Source organism: Aegilops tauschii, chromosome 7 (genome assembly GCF_002575655.3).
Source record: "Aegilops tauschii subsp. strangulata cultivar AL8/78 chromosome 7, Aet v6.0, whole genome shotgun sequence".
Classification (NCBI taxonomy): Eukaryota; Viridiplantae; Streptophyta; class Magnoliopsida; order Poales; family Poaceae; genus Aegilops; species Aegilops tauschii.
In genome coordinates this window covers 75,474,181-75,500,171 of record NC_053041.3, presented here as the reverse complement: position 1 = coordinate 75,500,171, position 25,991 = coordinate 75,474,181, and the positions used below count along the sequence as shown (strand labels likewise).

The window sequence follows — 25,991 nt, the reverse complement described above, 5'->3', positions numbered from 1 at the left end:
AGCACATCAATTAGCCTAAAGTTGAGGTATTGGAAGTGCACAACCTGTAGCCACATTTAATTGTAGCATTTAGTTTGTACTTATGCACGAGTGATGCTGACGGAAGACAACAACTATATCTGATCAAAATTTGAAAGGTGCCTGAGACTCTAACAAATATAGCAGCCAGACAATGATTGCTTATTTTTTTTCACGATACACCACCAACAATTGTTTGTTTCTTGACAAATATAGCGATGCGGGGCACGGCACGCGCGGCAGCCACAGGCCGGATGCCGGCGTGCCGGCGGGCCGCGACGACGAGAGCAGTGACGAACGCGCGCGCCCGCGTGCGCTCCGTCGCTCTCCCCTCCTGTCGACATCTAGCGCCGCGGCTCCTTCCTCCGGCCCCCCACTGATGAAAAGGCCCGCGGCCCGCCGAGCCCAGGGGCAGCAGCTAGTGAGTGGCCTGCCGCCGCTCGTCCGTCCGCGCGTCAGCACGCCGAGGAGCTCGCAGTCGGTGACGACGGCGAGGAGGCCGCCAGAAAGGTCAGTGCTGCCACCATTGCCCACCTAGTCAACTAGTCAAGGAGGAACTGCTTCAGGAAGTAAAAGGGGAAAAGTTACTTCTCGACTGGCGGCGTCAATGCGGAAGGGGGTCTAGGCTTGGGGTTTTCTCTTCCGTGTTTGGCGCTCGCGCCTTGTCCTGATTCTGTTCGATTTCTCTCAGATTATATTCAGTTTCATGGTTTCTTCAGTTTCAGTAGTTGCAGGATCTGTGGCTGCTTTAATTTCCTGAGGTTGTGTGACCATGGGATCTGTGGCTGCTTTAATTTCATAGGTTGTGGAATCTTGCTCCAGCAGTGTCTTGTTATTGGTCAGTTGCTCATGAAAAGCAGTGCAGCTTTGTGGTTCCCTGATTTTCGCGCCTCACTGTGGTCTTTGCATTGTGAAGCGTGGGAAGATCTGTGGTGTTTTCAGTATCTGTTTTCAGTATCTGTTCTTTGTCCGTTCTCTTCAGCTGTGTTTTCAGTATCTGTTCTTTGTCCGTTCTCTTCAGCTGGTGTTTTCAGTATCTGTTCTTTGTCCGTTCTTTACGTACAAACATTTCTAATCTTGCTCAGTGGTGTTTTCAGTATCTGTTCTTTGTCCGTTCTCTTCAGCTGTTCTAGTGTTCTTTATTCTGACTAGTTCATGGGTTGCTGCAGGTTCTGATTTCTGAAGAGGACCAGATCCACTCTCCTCGGCAGCACTGCACCTGAAATTACACTGATGGGGTTCCTCACAAGTTAGTCCCCTCTTCACATTTCTCATGCCACATCATTTTTTAAGCATATATTAGCTACATCTTTGTTGCTACCTTTTGACAATCAAACTTGTTGGTGACTAAAGCAAGCTGGGAATCTCATTACAATACTTGGCCATTACTTCAGGTTCTTGGATTATGAACTTGTGTGGGATCCCAGTCTGCTCCAACCAAGATGTACTTTCATGTGCATTCAACGGAATATTCGACTCTTCCACTTGCACGAATCATCTGGTGGTGATTGGCATCAGCGTGCTGTTCATACTCATGCTCACACTCCAGTTACTTGTCAAAATTCCGAAGAGTAGAGCATCTATGCGGCAACTCTTCACACTCAGTTCACCACTGCAGTTGGCTGCAGTACTGTTCAGTGGCTGCTTGGGTTTGGTTTATCTTGGCCTAGGACTGTCGATGCTGGGCAATATATTCAATCAGGACGCTTCTTTTTACCTGCCACACTGGTGGCTTGTGGCATTATCTCAAGGATTCAGTTTGATCTGTTTCAGCTTTGCTTTCAGCATCAGGCCTCAGTTTCTTGGAGCTTCATTTGTTAAATTTTTGTCGGTTTTGGTGACCACGTATGCAGCATTCATATGTTGTTCCTCAGTGGTTGGCATTGTTGCAGAGAAGACAATTACCATTAAGGCTTGCTTGGATGTTCTGTCCCTACCAGGTGCATTTCTCTTTTTACTTTATGGCGTTCGGTGCAGCCATGACGAAGAGGGTTACCAAGGAAATGGAAATGCTTTATACAAGCCCCTGAACGCCGAGGCAGATGGTGAGATGGCTGATTCTGACAGTCAAGTGACTCTTTTTGCCAAAGCTGGTTTTTTCAGCAAGATGTCATTCTGGTGGTTAAATCATTTGATGAAGATGGGTTACAAGAAGCCTCTCGAGGACAAAGATGTGCCACTTTTACAAACCACAGACCTAGCACATAACCAGTACTTGATATTCTTGGCGAAGCTGAACAGCAAGCAGTCGCAGTCAAATGCCACACCATCACTCTTGTGGACCATTGTTTCTTGTCACAAGCGTGGGATCATGGTCTCAGGTTTCTTTGCTTTGCTCAAGGTGCTCACCTTATCTATAGGCCCATTGCTTCTCAAGGCATTCATCAATGTATCAGTTGGGAAAGGGACCTTCAAATATGAAGGCTTTGTGCTTGCTGCGACAATGTTCATTTGCAAATGCTGTGAATCTTTGTCAGAGAGGCAGTGGTATTTCCGTACTCGGAGATTAGGACTCCAGGTGAGGTCATTGCTATCAGCAGCTATTTATAAGAAGCAACAGAAGCTATCAAACTCCGCAAAAATGCAGCACTCTTCTGGACAGATTATGAACTATGTGACAGTTGATGCCTACCGGGTTGGGGAATTCCCGTACTGGTTCCACCAAACATGGACAACAGCTATTCAACTTTGCATTGCTCTGGCAATTCTGTACAATGCAGTTGGTGCTGCAGCGGTCTCATCGTTCACTGTTATCATTATCACTGTAGTTGGTAATGCTCCATTGGCGAAACTACAGAACAAATTTCAGAGTAAGCTTATGGAAGCACAAGATGTGAGATTGAAGGCCATGTCTGAGTCATTAGTTCATATAAAGATCTTGAAGCTTTATGCATGGGAAGCTCACTTCAAGAAGGTCATCGAGGGGTTGAGGGAGGTTGAGTATAAGTGGTTGTCAGCATTCTTGCTTAGGAGGGCATACAACAGTATCGTGTTCTGGTCATCACCTGTTTTAGTTTCAGCGGCAACCTTTCTAACATGCTATCTTTTGAAAATCCCTCTTGACGCTAGCAACGTCTTCACCACTGTAGCAACTCTGCGTCTTGTGCAGGAGCCAGTTAGATCAATACCAATTGTTATCGCAGTTGCAATACAAGCTAAGGTTGCTTTCACTCGGATATCAAAGTTTCTTGAAGCACCTGAGCTGAATGGGCAAGTTAGGAAGAAATACCTTGTGGGCACCGATTATCCAATAGCAATGAACTCATGCAGTTTCTCCTGGGATGAGAATCCATCAAAACCAACTCTAAACAATATAAATCTGGTGGTCAAAGCTGGAGAAAAGATTGCAATTTGTGGAGAGGTAGGATCAGGCAAATCAACACTTTTGGCTGCTGTACTCAGAGAGGTCCCCAAAACTGAAGGCACGGTATGCTTTTCTATTGCCTTCATCTTTTTTATGAAGTAGAAAATCAAATGGCTGTCTATTTGTGAGGTTATGATGTACTTCTGTTATCCCTTTTGGGTTTTCTCATGCACGGAAAAAGCTGTTGCTCTTGTAATTTATTGTTTACATTCATTATGTTCCTTTTTTTATCAGCTTGCAGATTTTGTATCATGATAAAAGTTGCCATTGTGCTGCAAGTACAAGTGCCATATTCATCAGGCATTGGGCAACACAATATTTCTCTGTGTGGTTAAGAACCTTAAGTCGGCTAGTTTCCAATTTCTTTATCGAAGTACCGCCTGTTAACAACTGCATTTTGTTTGATTTTGCCAAGTTGTCATGATAATTTTGGTTGATAATAGTTGCCACCATAAAGTAGACTCGTTATTTCCTTTTCCGTAAGAACTTAATATCAGATCATTAATCTTTGTGTACGTATTTCAGATTCAAGTCTCTGGAAGAATAGCATATGTTTCTCAGACTGCATGGATCCAAACAGGAACTATACAAGATAATATCCTCTTTGGATCTCTGATGGACAGAGAAATGTACCAAGAAACACTTGCAAGGTGCTCGTTGCTCAAGGACCTTGAAATGCTGCCATTCGGCGACCTTACTCAAATTGGGGAGAGAGGAATAAATCTTAGTGGTGGTCAGAAGCAGCGTGTTCAGCTTGCTCGTGCATTATACCAGAATGCCGACATCTATCTTCTTGATGACCCTTTCAGTGCTGTCGATGCCCATACAGCAACAAGTCTCTTTAATGTAAGAATTGCATCAGTAGGAGTAGATTGTATTCCTATCTTTTATGAATTGTGTAATAAAGCTCTTACTTGTGTGACAGGATTATGTCATGGGTATTCTGTCAGACAAGACTGTTCTTTTGGTGACCCACCAAGTGGATTTTCTACCCGTATTTGACTCCATTCTGGTCTCTCTCTCTCTCTCTCTTGATTTAATATATATTTTTTGTAGTGAGATGTATTTATATTTGTCGATTTCGTCTAAAACTAGTGATAATTTTTGGCAGTTAATGTCAGATGGGGAGGTTATTCGGTCTGCATCTTATCTTGATTTATTGTCCGATTGTCAAGAATTTAAATATCTTGTAAATGCCCATAAAGATACTACTGGTGTTTCAGATCTTAACAATATGGCCCGTCACAGAGCAAAGGATTTACCAATAAAGGAGACAGATGGTATTCATGGAAACAGATATATAGAGTCTGTGAAGCCATCACCAGTAGATCAACTGATAAAAACAGAGGAAAGAGAATCAGGGGACGCAGGTCTTAAGCCTTATATCCTATACCTGCGCCAGAAAAAAGGCTTCCTGTATGCCTCCCTTTCTGTCATGTCTCACATAATTTTCATAGCTGGGCAAATATCACAGAATTCATGGATGGCCGCTAATGTCCAAAATCCTGATGTTAGTGCACTGAAGTTAATTTCTGTGTACATTGTTATTGGAGTTTGCACGGTGTTCTTTGTGCTATCAAGATCTATATTCTTCGTTGTTCTTGGGATGCAGACTTCAAGATCCTTATTTTCCCAGCTACTTAATTCATTGTTCCGTGCACCCATGTCCTTCTTTGATTCTACTCCTCTAGGCAGGGTTCTTAGCCGGGTAAAAATTCTGAAACAAACACAACTATATGAACTACAATTCAGTTTAACGTTACAAGGTTTTATATTAATGGATCAACCCTCCCCCCAACCTGCAGGTCTCTTCAGATTTAAGCATCATTGACCTTGATGTTCCATTTGCATTGATGTTTGGCTTTAGTTCCAGCTTAAATGCGTATAGCAATCTGGGGGTATTGGCTGTTGTTACATGGCAAGTTCTGTTTGTATCATTGCCAATGATAGTTTTGGCAATTCGGTTACAGGTAATCTTGTGGCCGTTTTCTGTATAGCTAAAGGCCTAAACCCCCTTTCGTTGGTTATTTCATTCACCAAATGATATGCTGCTATTTTCACCAAGGATGTAAAGTTCGTCTACTTTTTACGTTTCACAATTCCCGTTGGCTGACTTTTCATATGTTTGTTCATGCAGAGGTACTACTTAGCCTCGGCTAAGGAATTGATGCGTATCAATGGCACTACCAAGTCTGCTCTAGCAAATCACTTGGGTGAATCGATCTCAGGGGCTATAACAATACGTGCCTTTGAGGAAGAAGGTCGTTTCTTTGCAAAAAATCTGGAGTTAGTTGACAAGAATGCTGGTCCGTACTTTTTTAATTTTGCAGCAACTGAATGGTTGATTCAACGTCTGGAAATAATGAGTGCTACGGTTCTTTCTTCTTCTGCTTTTGTCATGGCTCTTCTTCCTGCAGGAACTTTTAGCCCTGGTATGTAGCTTATTCCAGGTACAAGCATTACATAATTGTTCCATGTGCTGCACATATTTATGGCAGCTTACAAGCTGTATGACGATTGATCATTGCATTCATCTGATGTGCAATGAATCGTTATTTGCACTGCAAAAGCTTTTTTGTTTGTTTCCATAGGCTCCTGGTATTAGGTGTTACGAAGGCTCTACTTCGTTATGAAAGCCTACTTTCTTTATCGAATAAAGTTACAGAATCCTTCTGCATAACGGCGAATGGCTCGAAACCCTAGTGGAGGATACCCAATTTTCCGTTTAGTAACACGTGATACGCTCAATGTCTATGTGCCACTGTCATTATAAATATACATTTAATATGCACAGGATTATAAAGAAATCAACATTACCCTCAGAAAACTAATTACTTTTTACCATACTTGGCACAGGTTTTGTTGGAATGGCATTGTCCTACGGCCTTTCCCTAAATAATTCTTTCGTTAGCTCTATTCAAAAGCAATGTGACCTTGCAAACAAAATAATATCTGTGGAGCGGGTGAACCAGTACATGGACATTCCGAGTGAAGCAGCAGAAGTTATTGAAGAAAACCGACCAGCACCAGATTGGCCCCAGGTTGGCAGTGTGGAGCTTAATGATTTGAAGGTAACCAAATATAAAATATGCATGTATAGGGCGAAACCCTTCAAATATTCTGACAGATGTGTTTGATTGATTTCATTTGACAGATTAGGTATAGGGAAGATACTCCCCTGGTGCTACATGGTATCACTTGCAAGTTTCAAGGTAGAGATAAAATTGGCATAGTTGGTCGAACAGGAAGTGGCAAGACAACTTTAATTGGTGCATTGTTTCGCCTCGTTGAACCTGCTGAAGGGAAAATAATTATAGACTCTGTGGACATCAGTACAATAGGCTTACATGACCTGCGTTCACGTTTGGGCATCATTCCACAAGATCCAACACTTTTTCAGGGTACAGTAAGATACAATCTAGATCCTCTTGGGCAATTCTCAGATCAGCAAATATGGGAGGTAAGACGTTTAATATATCTACAATTCAGAACAGTAAGCACCTTATCTGATTGGGATGAATAAACTGATTAATGGGCCTGTCAAACGGCAAGTTACCATTCTCTGTTATATGCCATACGTGCATTTGAAAAAAAAAACCCCACTAAATTGGTTAATTCATATGCTGTTCGGTTGCAGGTTCTTGATAAATGCCAACTTCTTGAAGCTGTTCAGGAGAAGGAACAGGGATTGGATTCACTTGGTAGGAACCCTCACTGTACCTATGGTTTAATTTCTGGATTTCATTTTATGCCCCTAACAAAATAGGATAACATACAATTCTACTTCAGTCTTTTCATTTTATGCCCCTAACAAATTAGAATACATGCGCCAATAAATCTGTCAAACTGCTTGCAGTCCTAGGCGTATGAGTCAGATCGGTTTGCTAGCATGATGTCTGGAATTGTGTTCTTCATCGTACTAATCAATATCTTGCCATACAGTTGCGGAAGATGGGTCGAACTGGAGCATGGGCCAAAGGCAGCTCTTTTGTTTGGGCCGCACACTTTTGAAAAGGTGTCGTATCTTAGTTCTTGATGAAGCCACGGCCTCTATAGATAATGCAACTGATGCCGTCCTTCAGAAAACGATCCAGTCAGAATTCGAACATTGCACCGTTATTACTGTCGCACACCGTATACCAACAGTTATGGGCTGTGACATGGTACTTGCAATGAGTGATGGTATGTTCCTCTTATTGCCAACTTATTGGTTCTGCAGCATAACCATACTAATGTGGGAAAGTAGTGGAGTATGCCAACTTATTGGTTCCGCAACCTATTGGTTTCTCTTATTGCCAACTTACTGGTTCCGCAACTTATTGGTTCCGCAGCATAGTATTCCATACTAATGATCTGCATACATTTCCAGGGAAAGTAGTGGAGTATGACAAGCCCATGAAGCTCATGGAAACTGAGGGATCTCTCTTCCGCGAGCTGGTCAACGAGTACTGGTCATACACATCGAACGGAAACGTTTAGAAGAGATTTTTTATGGTGTGTTCACTGCTGCAGTTTCCGGGGAGATATGCTAGAATCAGTTTCAGAAAAAAGATATGCTTGCCTTGACAAGAGAACAAAAGAGATGGAGTGATCTCTTGACATACCTCTATTTGAGAAGAAAATACAGTGCAATTTCAGTTATTGCCTGGAAAATTCTTTTGCTATCAACTGCTACCTGAAATTGTGAGCTACATATAGTTTAGCTTTTGTTTGTTGGGTGTTGCCACTCTTCAGAAGCACCGAGGCAGAATAGAATAAGCCCATGAACATTCCTTTGCTCCAGCAATCAGATATAGAAGGCTAATCTGAGAGGAATTTCAAATTTGTAATTAACCCCGCTGTCACCATTAATACATTGTTGGAACTGCTTAGGAGACAAATGAAGGGATGACCTATTGTTCGTAGCCAAGCTATATAGTTTGTATACATTATTTTGCAGCACTGTCTTTGGAAGCTCCTGAGAATTGCTAAGATGGACAGAGGGGTGCTGGGACCTAACCGTGGCGATGCTCGACCGAAGGCAAGGACGACAACTGCAACTTAGGTGATTGACGGCCTTAGGGAGTGATTCCTTCTGCATCGAATGATTGCAAAGGCAAGGTGAGACTCACAAGGTTGGGTGGCGAGGCGAAGTTGTTGGGCGCATGATCAACGGATGGTGGTTAGTGGAGCTCTGGATACCAATTTGGTCGCAGTGCGTTGAGAGGTGGATTGGTAGAGTGGCAGAGGTTCGGCAAGGCCTGGGTGACATGGAGATGGGTGTGGCATCGGCGTCGGGCTCCAGGAACGGGGACAGAGTGAAGGAGGAGGGATGGCGTCTGAAAAAAGGGAGGGGGTCAAGGAGGTGGTTGCTGGGTTCGGATGTCAGAATGAGACATGATGACGCCTAGACTCCCCTACCCTGCCTCTCGATTTGGGGACATTTTGAGGGATTTTGGACGTGTCCGGCCCAAAGTAGGAGCCCACATGGGAGGCCTAAAGTGTCTGGACCATCTGGTCCAGACATTTGAAGTCGGAGTAGGTGTTCTCGCTGGGGATGCCCTAAGCAATGGTTTAATGGACCACATCACACATGTGAGTGGCAACTTCAGAAATGATGAAATTGAGTTAAAATCAAAAAAAAAAAAACAATTGTTTAATCAAAACAAGGGTAAAACTGTGAAGGTCCGAAATCAAAGAGTAGTGGGAACCCACCAAGGGCATAAGCCTAAAAAACCTAAAGTGAATGTCCTGGCATCAAAGGGGCCCATCCTGTTTCATGCCCAACTTACCGCGGACGATTGTTTGAAAGACGATGATCAGGTCATTACATCAGACACCAGAATATTTATATCCGGTTTGGTAGTGGCACTAGCTGTTTAATCCTGGCAGACCTGATCAAAGCAGGGCGCTTATTCTCTGATGGAAAAAGCATGGTGCTTTGTATGCAGACAAGGATCTATGGTCCTCCTTTCGGACGTGTGTGTCACCTAGCAAGTGGCAACACAAACAATCCCTTAAAAGGGAAGAAAAACAACAGCTCGCAGACAAATTCCTCTGAACTGTTCTTGTTATACCTCCATGCTTGTTCTTGTTCCTGGCTGCTATATATACACACAGGGAGAAGCGATCGAGGGAACACTCTCCTCGAAGCCAGATATGGATTCCAGAACAGCATTCTGCGGCGCTCTGCTGCTGCTGGTGACGCTGCTGCCTCTTTCAGCCACCGCGTCGAGCAAGGTAAGATCCATGCTCGATTCCTCTTTGCACAGCATTTATCTTAGCTTCTTTCCAATCTTCTACTGAGAACATTTTTTGTTGAAATTCCAGCTCTACATTGTGTATATGGGGGAGAAGAAGCACGATGACCCGTCCGTGGTTATCGCGTCGCACCATGACATGCTAACATCTGTTTTTGGGAGGTACTACTGGATACGAGTTCATGTCGCACCGTCGAAGTATTAGCATAGTCGTGATTTGCTCACCTTTTTTTTTTACTTTACTTGAAACAGCAAGGATGAAGCCATGAGGTCGATAGTTTACAGTTACAAGCATGGATTTTCTGGGTTCGCGGCGATGCTCACTAAATCTCAAGCTGTCGCAATCGCAAGTAAGTAATTGTCAACCCTTTTTTCATATAAGACGAGGTTAACCCCCCGGCCTCTGCATCATCATTGCCATTTACACAACCATATTTGTTTAGAGTATGAATATTAATTGTCAATCCTGAGGTGGCATGAGCTTGCTATCTTTATGACTTTATATCAACTTGCATGATCGACATGGACTAAATCAACATACTATGAATGTAGAAATTCCTGAAGTTGTCACTGTCAAGCCTAATATTTTTCACAAAATGCACACAACTCGGAGCTGGGACTTCCTTGGCCTTGAGTATAATCAGCCGCCACAACAACCGGGTCTCCTCGAAAGAGCAAAGTATGGTGAAGATGTCATTGTGGGTGTGATCGATTCAGGTTCGTAATCCCATCCTTGAGCTTAAATCCAAAACATGAGAAATCCCAAGACCATCAATCAATTAACCCCATGCATACACATGCTTCTTCATAGGCATATGGCCTGAATCACGAAGCTTTGATGACAATGGCTATGGCCCCGTGCCAGCACGGTGGAAAGGAAAATGTCAGACTGGCGAGGAGTTCAACGCCACTAGTTGCAACAGAAAGATCATTGGCGCGCGGTGGTATGGCCGTGGCATCAGTGCCGAGTCACTAAAGAGCGACTATAAGTCGCCTAGGGACCTCAGCAGCCATGGCACACACGTCGCATCAACTATCGCTGGCCGGGAGGTGCAGGGTGTGAGCTACGGAGGCCTAGGCATGGGCGTGGCACACGGTGGGGCACCACGTGCGCGGCTCGGTATCTACAAGGTGTGCTGGGTGGATGAGGGTTGCCCTGACGCGGCGGTCCTTGCTGCCATCGACGACGCCATACATGACAGGGTGGACGTCTTGTCGCTCTCGGTTGGAGGGGTTGGTCAGGAGTACTCTGGGACGTTGCATGCTGTGCAAAGAGGGATCTCTGTTGTGTTTGCCGGAGGGAATGATGGCCCTGTGCCACAGACCGTGACGAATGCCGTGCCGTGGGTTACGACGGTGGCTGCTAGCATGATTGACCGGTCTTTTCCGACCTTGATATCGCTCGGGAACAATGAAAAGCTGGTGGTACGTACCATACTATTTCGCTCCTTTATTTTATAAGTATATAAATTAATTTCTTATCTTTGCCATCTCTAAAGAAATATTGTAGGAAAGTGTTATATACTTATATCTTTGCCCATTCTCATGAGATGGAAAAAACCCACAGAAAATATTGACGGACAAAGAAAAAGCAGGTGAAAATGTTATTGGATATAAGACGTGCTCCAATTCTGACATAGTTCCTATAAGATAGCATGAATATGGAGGATTGGTCAAGTTGGCTTTGCCCTATAATTTTGCTAAATAATAACCTTTTGACTCTCTGAACACGAAAGGGATGTTCAAACCAACAACACGAGAAAATAAATGGTCAGCTCCTCCTTGAAGCTTTCCTTAATTCATTCAATATATATAGAGGCATTATTGGTTCTCCACCAACTATATCGTTTCTTGTAGCTTTCCTCAGTTAGCTTGTTCTTTAATTTGTTCAAATGCAGGGGCAATCTCTAAATTACAATGCAGCTATGAACAACAGCGGCTTTCAGGACCTTGTTTGTCCGGGGAGGTAATGAAAGAAACCAGTCTGATCTTGAGTCTTGACAACGTTTTATTGATAGTAAATGGAAAGCTTTACGTAATGGAACTTGTTAAAAAACATTGTGCAGCTGCGAAGCAGAATCACTGGCGCTGGGCAATGTCACGGGCAAAACCGTCCTCTGTTATGCACCAGCAGAGGCATCGTGGTGGCCGCCCCAGATATCACTCCCTTATGCCATCAATCATACTATTGAGGCCGGTGCGAAGGGCCTCATCTTCGCACAGTACACTGCCAACAATCTCGACAGCCTGACTGCTTGCGAGGGATTCATGCCTTGCGCGCTGGTGGATTTCGAGATCGCGCATCGAATTTTCTCCTACTGGGACATGGCTGAGTGAGAATTTGTCGAATTGTTTGAAACAGCAGTGTGAACATATTTGAACAGTCAGTGTGCCATCTCCTTAATTATCCAAGAACTAATTCATGTTTCTCTCATGTGTCTAGCCATCCAGTGGTGAAGGTGTCCCCGGCTGTAAGCGTTGTTGGAAATGGGGTCTTGTCGCCAAGGGTCGCCTCGTTCTCGTCCAGAGGTCCAAGCCTATTGTTCCCCGGCATACTCAAGGTGTATATCATTATCAACTTATTAACTTGAGACAAATAGTTGAATTTGTGTCACTGTTTGTTTGCTATCTAGCCTCTCTAGCTTTTCAGAGTTGAAGACTTGCACACCTAATTCATGATACAAATTAATGTTTTGACAGCCCGACATTACTGCTCCTGGCGTCAACATCTTGGCGGCAGTGCGCGGCTCCTACGTGTTCTATTCCGGGACATCAATGGCGTGCCCACATGTCTCCGCAGTGACCGCGATGCTCAAGTCGGTTCACCCTCAGTGGTCACCTGCCATGATCAAGTCGGCCATCGTCACCACAGGTAGGAACGTGGAAATACCCAAAATACGTCAAAATAACCCATTTGAATATATGACTAACTTGATCGTTCCTTGGCATTGGTTGAAGCATCCGTGACCGATCGTTTTGGCATGCCAATCCAAGCAGAAGTCGTCTCAAGGAAACTAGCCGACCCCTTCGACTTTGGTGGTGGACACATTGACCCAGATAGAGCCGTTGACCCTGGCTTGGTTTATGACGTTGATGCAAGGGAGTACAACAAGTTTTTCAACTGCACCCTTGGATATTTAGGCGGTTGTGAGTCCTACTACCTCAATCTCAACCTCCCATCAATTGCCGTGCCAGACCTCAAGGACCATGTCATGCTTCGGCGCACCGTGACTAACGTTGGGCCAGCAGAATCAACATATCATTTAGTGGTTGAAGCTCCAGCGGGGATAGATGTGTCCGTAGAGCCATCTGTGATCAATTTCACCCAAAGCAGTAGTAAAAGCGCGACGTTTACGGTGACATTCACAACAAGGCAGAGAGTACAAGGAGGATACACTTTCGGGAGCTTGACATGGTCAGACGGAAGTACCCACTCAGTGAGAATTCCTATTGCGGTACGGACTGTGATACAAGACTTTGTTGCAGATACATCTTAAGCTCATATTCTTTGTATTATACACATTCTTGATGTATTCATGTGGTTGGCATAAGAAAATGTAGAAGAAACACTTCAACTTTTTACATCATCACAGAAAATGTTATACTGGAATAAAATACGATTCTTTGCTATGGGGAGGTTTATTCACAAACTTTTACGAAAAACAAATTAATGAGAAAACCACGGATCATATCGAATGAAATAGACTAAGGGAGAACGAAGGATAAAAAAATCTCCCGAACCTTTCTTTCTGGATGAAAACGTTTCTAAATTGAAAGTGAAAAGAAATAAACACGATCAAATTTTCTTAGCTGGGCCAAAATCACCGAATTCATGAATGGCTGCTAATGTCCAAAATGCTCGTGTTAGTACACTGAAGTTAATTTAGGTTTACGTTGTTATCGAAGTTTGCAATATTTCCTTTGTGATATCACAAAATTTATGCCTCGTTGTTCTTGGGTCCAAACTTCAAGATCCTTATTTTTGCGTTTGTCAATTAATTGTTCTGAGCACCCATGTCCATTTCAATTCTATTGCTCCAGACAGGGTTCTTTGGCGGGTGAAAATAATAATCTAAAACACATGAAAATCAGTTTAATAAAATTCTGTTTCACATTCCTTTTGTAATGATGGATTATCCCCCACCCTTACCTCGTCCCCGGCATGTCTCTTCCGATTTGAGTATCAATGACCTTAATGCCCCACTCCTCACGCGGGGTATGGAGGAGGCTGTGTGAGCCACCCGCGTGGGGGTCCAAAGGTTGTCTCCCATCATCTCCTTCTGGCTATCAGTTTCCCTCGGCGTCTAAGTTCCATGAAATTTATGCCATATTATCCCAACACTTGACAGTAGACGCCATCGCTAATCCTCATCTAGGAGGGTTGCCCGGAGGTTGATTCTGCATTCAAAGAGGGGGTTCCACCGCATCAACTCCATCAACTCTTTCCCCCTCATCTCCATTATGTTTCTCCCATCCATATGCAAGTAATCTGTTGTAGGCAGGTGGATGGGAATTTGACGATGCCGATCATATAATAGTGCTATGTTTACAGGGTTTTGATAACTAGGATGATGATTGGTCTTGATGTACTGTTGCTGCAACTTTGTTATGCCTAATGTCTATTACTATGGCCCAAGTAATATGGTATCATATCTTAACCATATACGTTTTCATGATGTCACTGTGTCTGGATTGTACCTGCAAGTGGTATGTACCTATTATAGTCTCAAAAGTGGCCCTAAGGGTGACATACCGGGGTATCAATGGGGAGTGTTGTAATTTGATGTTTCCATGTATTCACGAAGTGTTAATGTGTTGGCATGGCTGTCTCGCAAAATGACACCTTAATTACCCTTTGTTTAAACTATGACCATGGTGACATGGGAGGGTAGGACTATAGATGTTGGGCAAGCTCTTGTTCTTATAGATAAGCAAGTTCAACTACATACTAATACATGCCTACAAAAGTAGGAGAACATGAGCTTGGTTTTATATGCTTTGTTATGTGCACTATGATATGATTGATGATGTCTATGTAACGTCCCAATATCCATTCTCGGGTCTATGTTTTCTATAAATGTTTGTTCTCTTTAAATACTTGTTAGTTGGCTTTCCCAGTGAAAGAATTGAAAACCATGAGACGAGCTTAGAGAGGAGAACACATCACACTATGTCGGCTCGAATTGCAGGATTTATATAATGTTAACAGCTGGAGAAACGGATCAGCAAAACCAATCTTTGCCCACGGAATATTTTTATTTTTTGAAGGGAAAGCCTCTTGGCACTTTATTTCGAAACATGCAAAGTTACATCTTTAAGTACATGCGATAACATGAAAGTTGGCGGGTCATTATCCCTTACATACCCATGGAATGTTTGAATGTGTCACGTTTGTCAACTTTATTACATATTACCTATACCGCCGCGTTTGTAGAACGATTAAGACGCATGTGCAAAGCCGCGGAAGCTTGTTTGAAAGTCGATCAGGAGAGAGCATATAATTAATTAATATCTATATCCGGTTTGGTACTAATAGCCGCCAAGACCTGATCAAAGCATGGTGCTTCTTCCTCATTACAAAAAGCACGGGGATTCCTATATAGACAAAGGATCTGGTCTTTGTTTCTCACGTGTGTGTGTCGCTGTCACCTAACAAAACTGAAACATTCCCTCTGAAATGAGAAAAAAAGACACGCAAACATATTGGTTTGAACTGTTCTTGCACCCCATGCTCATTGCTCCTGGCTGCTATATAAACATACAAACCAAACGAGGGAACACAAACACAACAACATAGCTCTCCTCTCGACGTAAAAAATGGATTCGAGAACAGCATTCCGCAGTGCTCTGCTACTGCTGGTGACACTGCTGCCTCTTTCAGCTAACGCGTCGAGCAAAGTAAGATACACACCGGAGGCCTCTTTCAATACTAATTTTTGTTGTTGAAAACTTACGCGACAAAATGAATTTCAGCTCTACATCGTGTATATGGGGGAGAAGAAGCATGATGACCCGTCCGTGGTTACCGCGTCTCACCATGACATGCTAACCTCTGTTTTTGGGAGGTACTATTACTAGATATCTACAAGTTCATCGTGTTCAAAACAAAAACTACTGAGTGCATGTTGCATCATATATAGACATATTAATTAGCACGAAACAGTCTTGATTTGCTCACCTTCGTTTTACTTGGCAACAGCAAGGATGAAGCCTTGAGGTCAATAGTTTATAGTTACAAGCATGGTTTTTCTGGTTTTGCGGCGATGCTCACCGAGTCTCAGGCCGAGACAATCGCAAGTAAGTAATTTCCAGTCCTAGCTATCATTGTATCTACTTGCACGACTGACCTGAACTAATCAACATATTTTCAATGTAGAATTCCCTGAAGTTGTCACTGTCAAGCCTAACATTTTTCACGAAACGCACACAACTCGGAGTTGGGACTTTCTTGACCTTCACCATAACCGACAACCAGCACAACAACCGGGACTACTAAAAAAAGCGAAGTACGGTGAAGATGTCATTGTGGGTGTGATCGATACAGGTTCGCAATCCCACCCTCAAGCTTAAATCCTAAATATGAGAAATCCCATTACCGAATAAATTAATTCGCATGAATATGCATGCTTCTTTATAGGCATATGGCCTGAATCACGAAGCTTTGATGACAATGGGTATGGCCCTGTGCCGGCACGGTGGAAAGGGAAATGCCAGACTGGTCAGGATTTCAACGCCACAAGTTGCAACAGAAAGATCATCGGTGCGCGCTGGTATGGTCTCGGCATCAGTGACGAGGTGCTAAACAACAACTACAAGTCGCCTAGGGACATTGACGGCCATGGCACGCACGTCGCCTCGACCGTCGCCGGCGGGGAAGTGCAGGGCGTGAGCTACGGAGGCCTAGGCATGGGCGTGGCACGCGGCGGGGCGCCACGTGCACGGCTCAGTATCTACAAGGTTTGTTGGTTGGGTGGGAATTGCCCTGAAGCAGCGGTCCTCGCGGCTATCGATGACGCCATATATGACGGTGTTGACGTCTTGTCACTCTCGCTTGGAGGGGCTGGTCAAGAGTTACCCGGGACGCTGCATGCTGTGCAAAGAGGGATCTCTGTCGTGTTTGCCGGAATGAATGATGGCCCTGTGCCGCAAACAGTGTCCAATACCCTTCCATGGGTTACCACGGTGGCCGCTAGCACGATTGACCGGTCTTTCCCGACCTTGATATCGCTCGGAAACAAAGAAAAGCTGGTGGTACGTGCACGCTACAAACAAACATTCTTCAAGTATTCATCTCAGATCGTGAAAACAAACAAAAAATATATTTAGCTCGTCCCTGAAGCTAGCTTCCCTAATTCTTTTACTGACATTGCTTGACTCGAAACACAGGGGCAATCTCTTCACTACAATGCATCTGTGATCAGCGGCGACTTTAAAGGCCTTGTTTATGCCGGGAGGTAATGAAATAAAGCTTTTGTAGTTATGGAACTGTGATCACTTGACGAATTTTTTGTAGTTGTCCACTTTTTTAACCACGATTCGGTGATTTTGTCAATTATACTGAATTAAAACTTCTGCATAGCTGTGACACCGAATCATCACTGGCATTGAGCAACGTCACTGGTAAAATTGTCCTGTGCTATCAACCGGCAGCAGCGAATAGCATGCCGCCTCCACAAGCACTTCCCATAGCCATCAATCTCACCATCATGGCTGGCGCCAAGGGACTCATATTTGCACAGTACACTACTAACCTCCTCGACTTCCTGCCTTTGTGTAAGGGCGTTATGCCCTGTGTAGTGGTGGATTTTGAGATCGCACACCGAATTGCCTCCTATTGGAGGTCGGACAAAGGGTGAGTGCCTGTCGTGTTGTCCGAAACAGAGTGAATGGGCTTTCTTGTTCTCCGGAAACTCATGTCATTGTCATGTGTCATGCTAGGAATGCGGTGGTCAAGGTGTCACCTGCCATGACCGTTGTCGGAAAAGGGGTGTTGTCGCCGAGGGTCGCCTCGTTCTCGTCGAGAGGTCCAAGCCTGTTGTTCCCTAGCATACTCAAGGTACATATTATTCTCAAATTCCTAACTTGAGATTGTTGTCGCCATTGTTCGTTTTTACCTATAGCCTCTCTAGTTTTCTAGAATTGAAGACATGCATATATAATTCTCGGTACACATGCTTGAACAGCCCGACATTGCTGCACCTGGCGTCAGCATCTTGGCAGCAGAGGGCGACTCCTATGCGTTCAATTCTGGGACATCCATGGCGTGCCCGCATGTCTCCGCGGTGACCGCGCTGCTCAAGTCGGTTCATCCTGACTGGTCACCTGCCATGATCAAGTCTGCCATCGTCACCACAGGTACATACATTGCAATACTAAAAATTCATCAAAACTAGTCATTAGAATATATTACTAACTTGATTGGTCCTTTTCATTGGTTCAAGCATCTGTGACCGATCGTTTTGGCATGCCAATCCAAGCAGAAGCAGTCCCAAGGAAACTTGCCGACCCCTTTGACTTTGGTGGTGGACACATTGACCCTGATAGAGCCGTTGACCCTGGATTGGTTTATGATGTGGATGCAAGGGAGTACAACAAGTTTTTCAACTGCACCCTTGGATATGTAGACGGTTGTGAGTCCTACTACCTCAATCTCAACCTTCCATCAATTGCTGTGCCGAACCTCAAGGACCATGTCATGCTTCGGCGCACTGTGACTAATGTTGGGCCAGTGGAAGCAATATATCATTTAGTGGTTGAAGCTCCGGCGGGAATAGATGTGTCCGTGGAGCCATCTGTGATCAATTTCACCCAAAGCGGTAGTAAAATGGCGACGTTTATGGTGACATTCACAACAAGGCAGAGAGTACAAGGAGGATACACTTTCGGGAGCTTGACATGGTCAAACGGAAGTACCCACTCAGTGAGAATTCCTATTGCGGTACGGACTGTGATACAAGACTTTGTTGCAGATACAGCTTAAACTTACATCTAGTTATTGTACACCTTTGTGTATTCATGTAGGTCGCATAAACAATGTAGGAGAAACACTCAGTATCGAATTTGTATGTAATAAATATTTTTTTATACAGAAACAATATGATTCTTCTTTGTAAAGGGGTGGTTTCTTCACAAACTTGTACAAAATTGCAATTAATAAGAAAATCTCAGATCATATATATCATTGACATGAACTAGACTAAGGCTCAACGACGGATCTAAAGCTCACAAACCTTTCTGTCTCAATGAAAGGTTGTTGAACCGGAAGTGAAAAGAAATGAACACAATCGAATTTTCTTTGCTAGGAGAATATCATTGAATAGATGGATGGCTGCTAATGTCTAAAATGCTCACGGAAGATAACTTATGTTTACATTGTTATCAGATTTTGCACAATTCCTTTGTACTATCGTGATTTTTATTCATCGATGTTCCTGGGGTCCAGAATTCAACATCCTTATTTTCACAGTTTCTCATTTCTTTGTCCCCACCACCCAATGTCATGTGATTCTACTCCTCTAGACATGGTTCTTAGCCAGGTAAAAAATAATGAAACACATGACAATTATGGTAATACATTTATGTTTGACATTTGTTTTCAAATGATGGATTATCCGCCACAATCCCCCCCCCCCCCCCCCCCCCCCCCCCCCCCCCATGCAGGTCTCTTCCGATTTGAGTATCATTGACGTCGATGTTCCATTTGCCTTCATGCTTACCTGCAGCGTCAGCCTAAATGCATTTAGCAATTTGGGAGTGTTGAATGTTTTTCCAAGCAACTGGCATGACGCTGTCTTTTCATAAGGAAGGGAAAATATGTACAAGTTGGCATGCTTGAAAGAAAAAAAAAGGACATGCGAGAACCACAAAAACACCGGACCTCATAAGCAGTTGAGTTTTGTTTCACACATTAGCAACTGCTCCTAGCAGTTAGGATTTGTCTCACATATTAATAACTGCCCAAGTACGACGTGTATCTACCGTGAATGCATTTGCAGAAAGACTGGACGTGCTCCACAGTGGGGGGATGCGCTGCTGGCCACCACCCAACTACCCTTAAAACAACCATCGGACTAAGATGCCTCATCAGATCAAATCTCGCAACCAAGATGAGGTCACTAAACCCAGAGAGACAACTGCATGATAATGCTATACGTGTCAATGTGTGGGCCACCTTTTCTTAGCTGCATCATTCTGACCGCTTCTGTTTCCACCAGTTGTTATCGGACCTAATTGACACTGACATCATTTTCTTGCTAAGAACATAAAAGCAAAGGCATTTCCAAACAAAAGAAAAGAAAGTCGAGAGACGGGCTCACAGAAGTCACCACACCACGGCTCAAAATAATTGATTGTTATTGGTTCACTTGCACTGCGTCGCATGATGGGTCATTGTTGGCCTTGTATCGAACTTATTTGTTTTTCCGCTCTTCTGCTTTGCAGCTTCTTAGAACCTTGCTTTGTTGCGACCTTAAGGGCCTTATTCTAAGGCCGGGCAATCGCCTTCTATCTAAAAAGGTGACCACAACACACTATGTCGGCTTGAATTACCGGATTTATGTAATTTTAACAGCTCGGGAAACAAATCAGTAAAACCAATCTGCCGAAGGAATAAATATTTTTTTGAAGAAAAAGTCTCTTGGCACTTTATTTGAAAACAGGCAAAGTTACATTTTTAGTACATGCGATAACAGGAAGTTGGCGGGTCATTATCCCTTACGTACCCATGGAATATTTGAATGTGTCACGTTTGTCAACTTTGTTACGTATTACCTACCGCCGCGTTTTTAGAACAATTAAGACACATGTGGAACGATTAAGACGCATGTGCAAAGACGATCAGGTCATTACATCAGACCAGTCAAAAAAAGGTCACTAGTACATCAAAGAGCATAATTAATTAATATCTATATATCCAGTTTGGTGCTAATAGCCGCCAGGACCTGATCAAATTAAGCATGGTGCTTCTTCCTCATTAGCAAAAGCACGCGGTGGCGGTGCTTGGTATATAGACAAGGATCTAGTCTTTCTTTCTCACGCGTGTGTCACTGTCACCTAACAACATATGGAAAGAATCCGTCCCAAAGGAGAAAAAACTACGCGCAAAACAAATTGGTTTGAACTGTTCTTGCACCCCATGGTTATTGCTCCTGACTGCTATATAAACATACAAACCTAACGAGGGAACACAAACACAAGAACATAGCTCTCTTCTTCAAGCCAGATATGGATTCCAGAACAGCATTCTGCGGCGCTTTGCTACTGCTCGTGACACTGCTGCCTCTTTCAGCTAGCGCATCGAGCAAAGTAAGATACACATCCGAGGCGGCGAGGCCCCTCTTTCAATTTGCTTTCTTTCCAGATTAGCTCTAATTTCTCAGGTACTATTTTTTGTTGTTGGAAAACTTACGCGGCAAAATGAATTTCAGCTCTACATCGTGTATATGGGGGAGAAGAAGCACGATGACCCGTCCGTGGTCACCGCGTCTCACCATGACATGCTAACCTCTGTTTTTGGGAGGTACTGTAACTAGCTACAAATTCATTTTATCCAAAGCAAAAACAACGAGGAGTTAATGTTGCATCGTAGACGTATTAGTCGTGATTTGCTCACCCTCATTTTACTTGGCAACAGCAAGGATGAAGCCTTGAGGTCGATAGTTTACAGTTACAAGCATGGATTTTCTGGTTTCGCGGCGATGCTCACTGAGTCTCAGGCTGAGGCAATCGCAAGTAAGTAATTGCCAGTCCTAGTTATCGCCGTATCTACTTGCATGACCAACTTGAACTAATCAGCATATTTTGAATATAGAATTCCCTGAAGTTGCCACTGTGGAGCCTAACACTTTCCACGAAACGCACACAACTAGGAGTTGGGACTTTCTTGGCCTTGACCATAACCAACCAGCACAACAACCGGGACTACTCAAAAAAGCAAAGTACGGTGAAGATGTCATCGTGGGTGTGATCGATACAGGTTCGCAATCCCACCCTCAAGTTTTTCTTTTCCGAAAAGGGATAATGCCGGCCTCTGCATCATATGATGCACACAGCCACCCCACCCTCAAGCTTAAATCCTAAATATTTTTTTGAGGGAAACAACAGGACTCTGCTGCGTATTTTTTATTTATTTTCGAAATGAATGATACAAAGAAAGGTTAAATCCTAAATATGAGAAATCTCAATACCGAATCAATTCATGCCCATGAATATGCATGCTTCTTTACAGGCATATGGCCAGAATCACGAAGCTTTGACGACAAAGGGTATGGCCCTGTACCGGCACGGTGGAAAGGGAAATGCGAGACTGGCGAGGAGTTCAATGCCACAAGTTGCAACAAAAAGATCATTGGTGCACGGTGGTATGGCAGAGGCATCAGCGCTGAGTTGCTAAAGGGCGACTACAAATCGGCTCGGGACAACAACGGCCATGGCACGCACGTCGCCTCAACTATCGCCGGCGGGGAAGTGCAGGGCGTGAGCTATGGAGGACTGGGCATGGGCATGGCACGAGGCGGGGCACCACGTGCGCGGCTCAGTATCTACAAGGCGTGCTGGGTGGGCGGGAGTTGCTCTGGTGCGGCTGTCCTTGCGGCTGTTGATGATGCCATACACGACGGTGTGGACGTCTTGTCGCTCTCGATTGGAGGGGCTGGTCCGCAGTTCCCCGGGACGCTCCATGCTGTGCAAAGAGGGATCTCTGTTGTGTTTAGTGGAGGGAACGATGGACCTGTGCCGCAAACTGTGGGTAATGCCCTGCCGTGGGTTACGACGGTGGCCGCTAGCACGATTGACCGGTCTTTCCCGACCTTGATATCGCTGGGAAACAAAGAAAAGCTCGTGGTACGTACCGAACTCTCCTTTCTTTTAGAAGTATGTGTACATTGTTTTTCATTTTCTGTCATCTGCTGAGAAATGTTATAGCAAAGTGTTGTCTTCGTGCCCATTCTCAAGGAATAAAGATCCCAGTGAAAATATTAATTGAAAAAACAAGTGACTTTTTAATATTAATAGACGTACTCCAAACCCGAAATAGTAGGATCAATATGATTGGTCAAGTTGCTGTTCCCTCTAGCGTACACAAACTCACGAACATGAGCTTTCATACGCGCACACACTAAGCAGACGATCAAACTAAGAAACAAATGTCTAGCTCCTCCTTTAAGCTTCCTTATGATTCTTTCAGTGTATATATGCGAGCTGGATTCCATTTTCTCGGGCCGGCCAACTATATCATATCCTGCACAAGCCTTCCTTTTTTGATAAAGGACACTTTTATTAACTTAAAATGTAGCATCAAGGAAGCATGATGTACAAGCTTTCCTGAATTAACTTGCTCATTAATCTGTGATTGATTTGAAACCCAGGGGCAATCTCTAAACTACAACGCAGCTATGAACAACAGCGGCTTTCAGGACCTTGTTCATGTGCAGAGGTAGTGAAAGAAACCAGTCGCTTGACGACATTTGATCGATAGTAAATGTCATGCGCTTTGTACAGCCATGTTAAAATTTTAAACTTTTGCGCAGCTGCGACACAGAATCACTATCACTGAGCAACGTCACCGGCAAAACCGTCCTCTGTTATGCACCGGCGCAGGCGGCCATCACGCCACCCAGGGCAGAACTTCATTCTCTCATCAATCGTACTATCGAGGCCGGCGCAAAGGGCCTCATCTTCGCACAATACACTGTCAACCTTCTCGAAATCCTGACCAGCTGCGAGGGATTTATGTCTTGTGCACTGGTGGATTTCGAGATCGCACAAAGAATCGCTTCCTACTCAAAAATGACTGAGTAAGAATTTGTCACATTGTTTTGAGAGTATATGTGCCTTCTCCTTAATTATGTAATGGCAAATTCATGTCTGTTGTCATGTGTGTTATGCTAGGAGTCCGGTGGTGAAGATATCGCCAGCTGTAAGCGTTGTTGGAAATGGGGTGTTGTCACCGTATGTCGCCTCATTCTCGTCAAGAGGCCCGAGCCTTGCTTTCCCTCGCATACTCAAGGTATATCATTATCAACTACTTAGCTTGGGACATGTAGTTGAAAATTTCCTAACCTCTCTAGGTTTTGAACTCAAGACTTGCATACCTAATTTTCAATATACATGTTTCAACAGCCCGACATTGCTGCACCTGGCGTCGGCATCTTGGCAGCGGAGCGTGACTCCTACGTGTTCCATTCTGGGACATCCATGGCGTGCCCACATGTCTCTGCGGTGACGGCGTTGCTCAAGTCAGTTCACCCTGACTGGTCACCTGCCATGATCAAGTCTGCCATCGTCACCACGGGTACGAACATAGAAATACCAGAAAATGTGCAACTCATCACGATATAAAACTAACTTAATAAACTTCCTTGGCATTGGTTGCAGCATCCGTGACCGATCGGTTTGGTATGCCGATCCAAGCAAACGGAGTCCCAAGGAAACTAGCCGACCCCTTCGACTTCGGTGGTGGCCATATGGACCCTGACAGAGCTGTTGACCCTGGCCTGGTTTACGACCAGGATGCAAGGGAGTACAACAAGTTCTTGAACTGCACCCTAGGATTACAAGATGGTTGCAAGTCCTACAATCTTAACCTCAACCTCCCGTCAATTACTGTGCCAGACCTCAAAGACCATGTCATTCTTCGGCGCACTGTGACTAACGTTGGGCCAGCGGAAGCAACATATCATTTAGTTGTTGAAGCTCCAGCAGGGATAGATGTGATGGTGGAACCATCTGTGATCAGTTTCACCCAAGGCAGCAGTAGAAGCGCGACGTTTACGGCGATGTTCACAACAAGGCAGAGAGTGCAAGGAGGATACACTTTCGGGAGCTTGACATGGTCAGACGGAAGTACCCACTCAGTGAGAATTCCTGTTGCGATACGGACAGTGATACAAGACTTCATTGCGGATACAGCTTAAACTCGTATCTAGTTATTGTACACCTTATTTATCCATGTAGTTGGCATAAAAAATGTAGGAGAAACACTGAGTATCAAATTTGTACATCATCACAGGATAATACAATTCTCTGTGAAGTGGTTCCTTCACAAAAATTTCAATTAATGAGAAAATCTCGGGTAACATAGATTATCAACATGGACTAGACTCTGGCACAACGACAGATCTAAAGCTCTCAAATATTTCTTTCTTGATGAAAATGTTTCTAAACTAGAGGTGAAAAGAAATCACTACAGTCGAGTTTTCTTAGATGTCCAACTGTCACTGACTTCATGGATGGCTTCTAATGTCCAAAATGCTCGTGTTAGTGCATACAATGTAAATTATGTTTATATTGTTATCATAGTTTGCGGAATTTCCTTTCCTACGAGAGCAAGGTTACTAGTATTGCCATTGTATGATATGTGTAAATCTACATCATCCCACCTCTCTCTCTCTCTCTCTCTCTCTCTCTCTCTCTCTCCAACTAAGCAAAATATGATATGTCATTTACTGCCCTCCCTCTTACGTTACCCTATCATACTTGCTCTCACGATCTTTATTCCTCAGTGTTCTTGGGTCCAGACTTCATGATTCTTATCTTGGCAGTTGTCGATTCATTGTTCTAAGAACTCATGTTCTTTTTTGATTATATGGTTCATGTACCATACCTGGCCCAAACCAGTATTCTAATAGCGCACACATACCCCCTCGTACCCCTCACGTCGCCTCCCCTGGGCAACCCCGGCTCCCGTCCCCGTGCTGTCCTACTGCCACTGCCGCAGGAGAGGGCCGCGGTGGCAACGGGCTCGACGCCAAGGGCGCTAGGGTGGGCGGTTCGCAGTGGAACTCCCACGAGGCGGCAGGGGCACCTCCTGTGGTGTTTGCACGTGCAACTGTTAGAGTGGCGTCTCTAACTGGGCGGCAGTCTCCGGAGATCCACGACCAGCAGGGTTGGCTCCCCAGCCTGGATGGGTGGCGGTTGTGGCCGGTGCTCCATGTATTTGCTCTCTGGGATTCCATGTTCCTCTTCTGAGCCTTTCTCTAAAGTCCAATTAATATTCGTTCTCTCGGTTCCCATATTCGTTTTCTGGGCACCCATATTCATCTTCTGGGGTTTCATATTCGTATTCGTCTTCTAGATTTCCATATTTAAATTCTTCTAGGGTTTCGTATTCATATTCGTCCTCTCGAGTCCTATATTCATCTTCTAGGGTCACATATTCCTCTTCTAAGTCTTGCGCTCGATTCCTATATTCTTCTTCTAGGGTCCTATATCTAAATTTAACAATTCCTGAACCCTTCTAATATTTTCTGTATCGGGGATCGTCAAAATAAGCAAACATAGTATTTTTTACGTAAAACACCCATAAGGGGGATTTCAATCGAAATCCCAAAATAGGATATTAGTTCTTTCTCTTGTTCTTGATGATATTGTAA

General features: G+C 44.2%; 4 protein-coding genes across 6 annotated transcripts; all 4 read left to right on the top strand.

Moving 5' to 3' along the window:
• Window positions 1-231: 231 nt before the first annotated feature.
• Window positions 232-8,291, top strand: LOC109734791 (ABC transporter C family member 10). 2 transcript variants are annotated; one of them, XM_020293977.4, is made up of 13 exons: window positions 232-528; window positions 1,188-1,267; window positions 1,413-3,445; window positions 3,908-4,228; window positions 4,308-4,394; window positions 4,494-5,090; window positions 5,188-5,352; window positions 5,520-5,814; window positions 6,239-6,453; window positions 6,537-6,842; window positions 7,020-7,083; window positions 7,325-7,564; window positions 7,752-8,291. In XM_020293977.4, exons 2-13 carry the CDS (start codon window positions 1,252-1,254, stop codon window positions 7,859-7,861), a joined length of 4,449 nt encoding a protein of 1,482 aa, XP_020149566.1. In that variant the 5' UTR covers window positions 232-528; window positions 1,188-1,251; the 3' UTR covers window positions 7,862-8,291. The 2 variants fall into 2 exon arrangements, with proteins under 2 accessions (XP_020149566.1, XP_073361729.1); XM_073505628.1 differs by lacking the exon at window positions 232-528 and adding an exon at window positions 555-856.
• Window positions 8,292-8,785: 494 nt separating this feature from the next.
• On the top strand, window positions 8,786-13,249 carry LOC109734793 (subtilisin-like protease SBT3.9). Of its 2 annotated transcripts, none has more exons than XM_073505629.1 (11): window positions 8,786-9,184; window positions 9,313-9,601; window positions 9,692-9,783; window positions 9,874-9,971; window positions 10,174-10,338; window positions 10,433-11,046; window positions 11,520-11,587; window positions 11,688-11,954; window positions 12,065-12,182; window positions 12,322-12,493; window positions 12,580-13,249. In XM_073505629.1, the coding sequence occupies exons 2-11, from the start codon at window positions 9,443-9,445 to the stop codon at window positions 13,116-13,118; spliced, it is 2,292 nt and encodes a 763-aa protein (XP_073361730.1). In that variant the 5' UTR covers window positions 8,786-9,184; window positions 9,313-9,442; the 3' UTR covers window positions 13,119-13,249. The 2 variants fall into 2 exon arrangements, with proteins under 2 accessions (XP_073361730.1, XP_073361731.1); XM_073505630.1 differs by having other exon boundaries at window positions 8,811-9,184; window positions 12,073-12,182.
• Window positions 13,250-14,804: 1,555 nt separating this feature from the next.
• Window positions 14,805-18,601, top strand: LOC109734796 (subtilisin-like protease SBT3.9). The gene is made up of 10 exons (XM_040397110.2): window positions 14,805-15,519; window positions 15,595-15,686; window positions 15,821-15,918; window positions 15,998-16,165; window positions 16,259-16,872; window positions 17,008-17,075; window positions 17,231-17,461; window positions 17,560-17,677; window positions 17,805-17,976; window positions 18,063-18,601. Exons 1-10 carry the CDS (start codon window positions 15,439-15,441, stop codon window positions 18,599-18,601), a joined length of 2,181 nt encoding a protein of 726 aa, XP_040253044.1. The 5' UTR covers window positions 14,805-15,438.
• Window positions 18,602-20,814: 2,213 nt separating this feature from the next.
• On the top strand, window positions 20,815-24,667 carry LOC109734797 (subtilisin-like protease SBT3.9). The gene is made up of 10 exons (XM_020293982.4): window positions 20,815-20,925; window positions 21,048-21,139; window positions 21,254-21,351; window positions 21,431-21,595; window positions 21,848-22,461; window positions 22,986-23,053; window positions 23,148-23,414; window positions 23,509-23,626; window positions 23,740-23,911; window positions 23,995-24,667. Exons 1-10 carry the CDS (start codon window positions 20,845-20,847, stop codon window positions 24,531-24,533), a joined length of 2,214 nt encoding a protein of 737 aa, XP_020149571.1. The 5' UTR covers window positions 20,815-20,844; the 3' UTR covers window positions 24,534-24,667.
• Window positions 24,668-25,991: the final 1,324 nt, after the last annotated feature.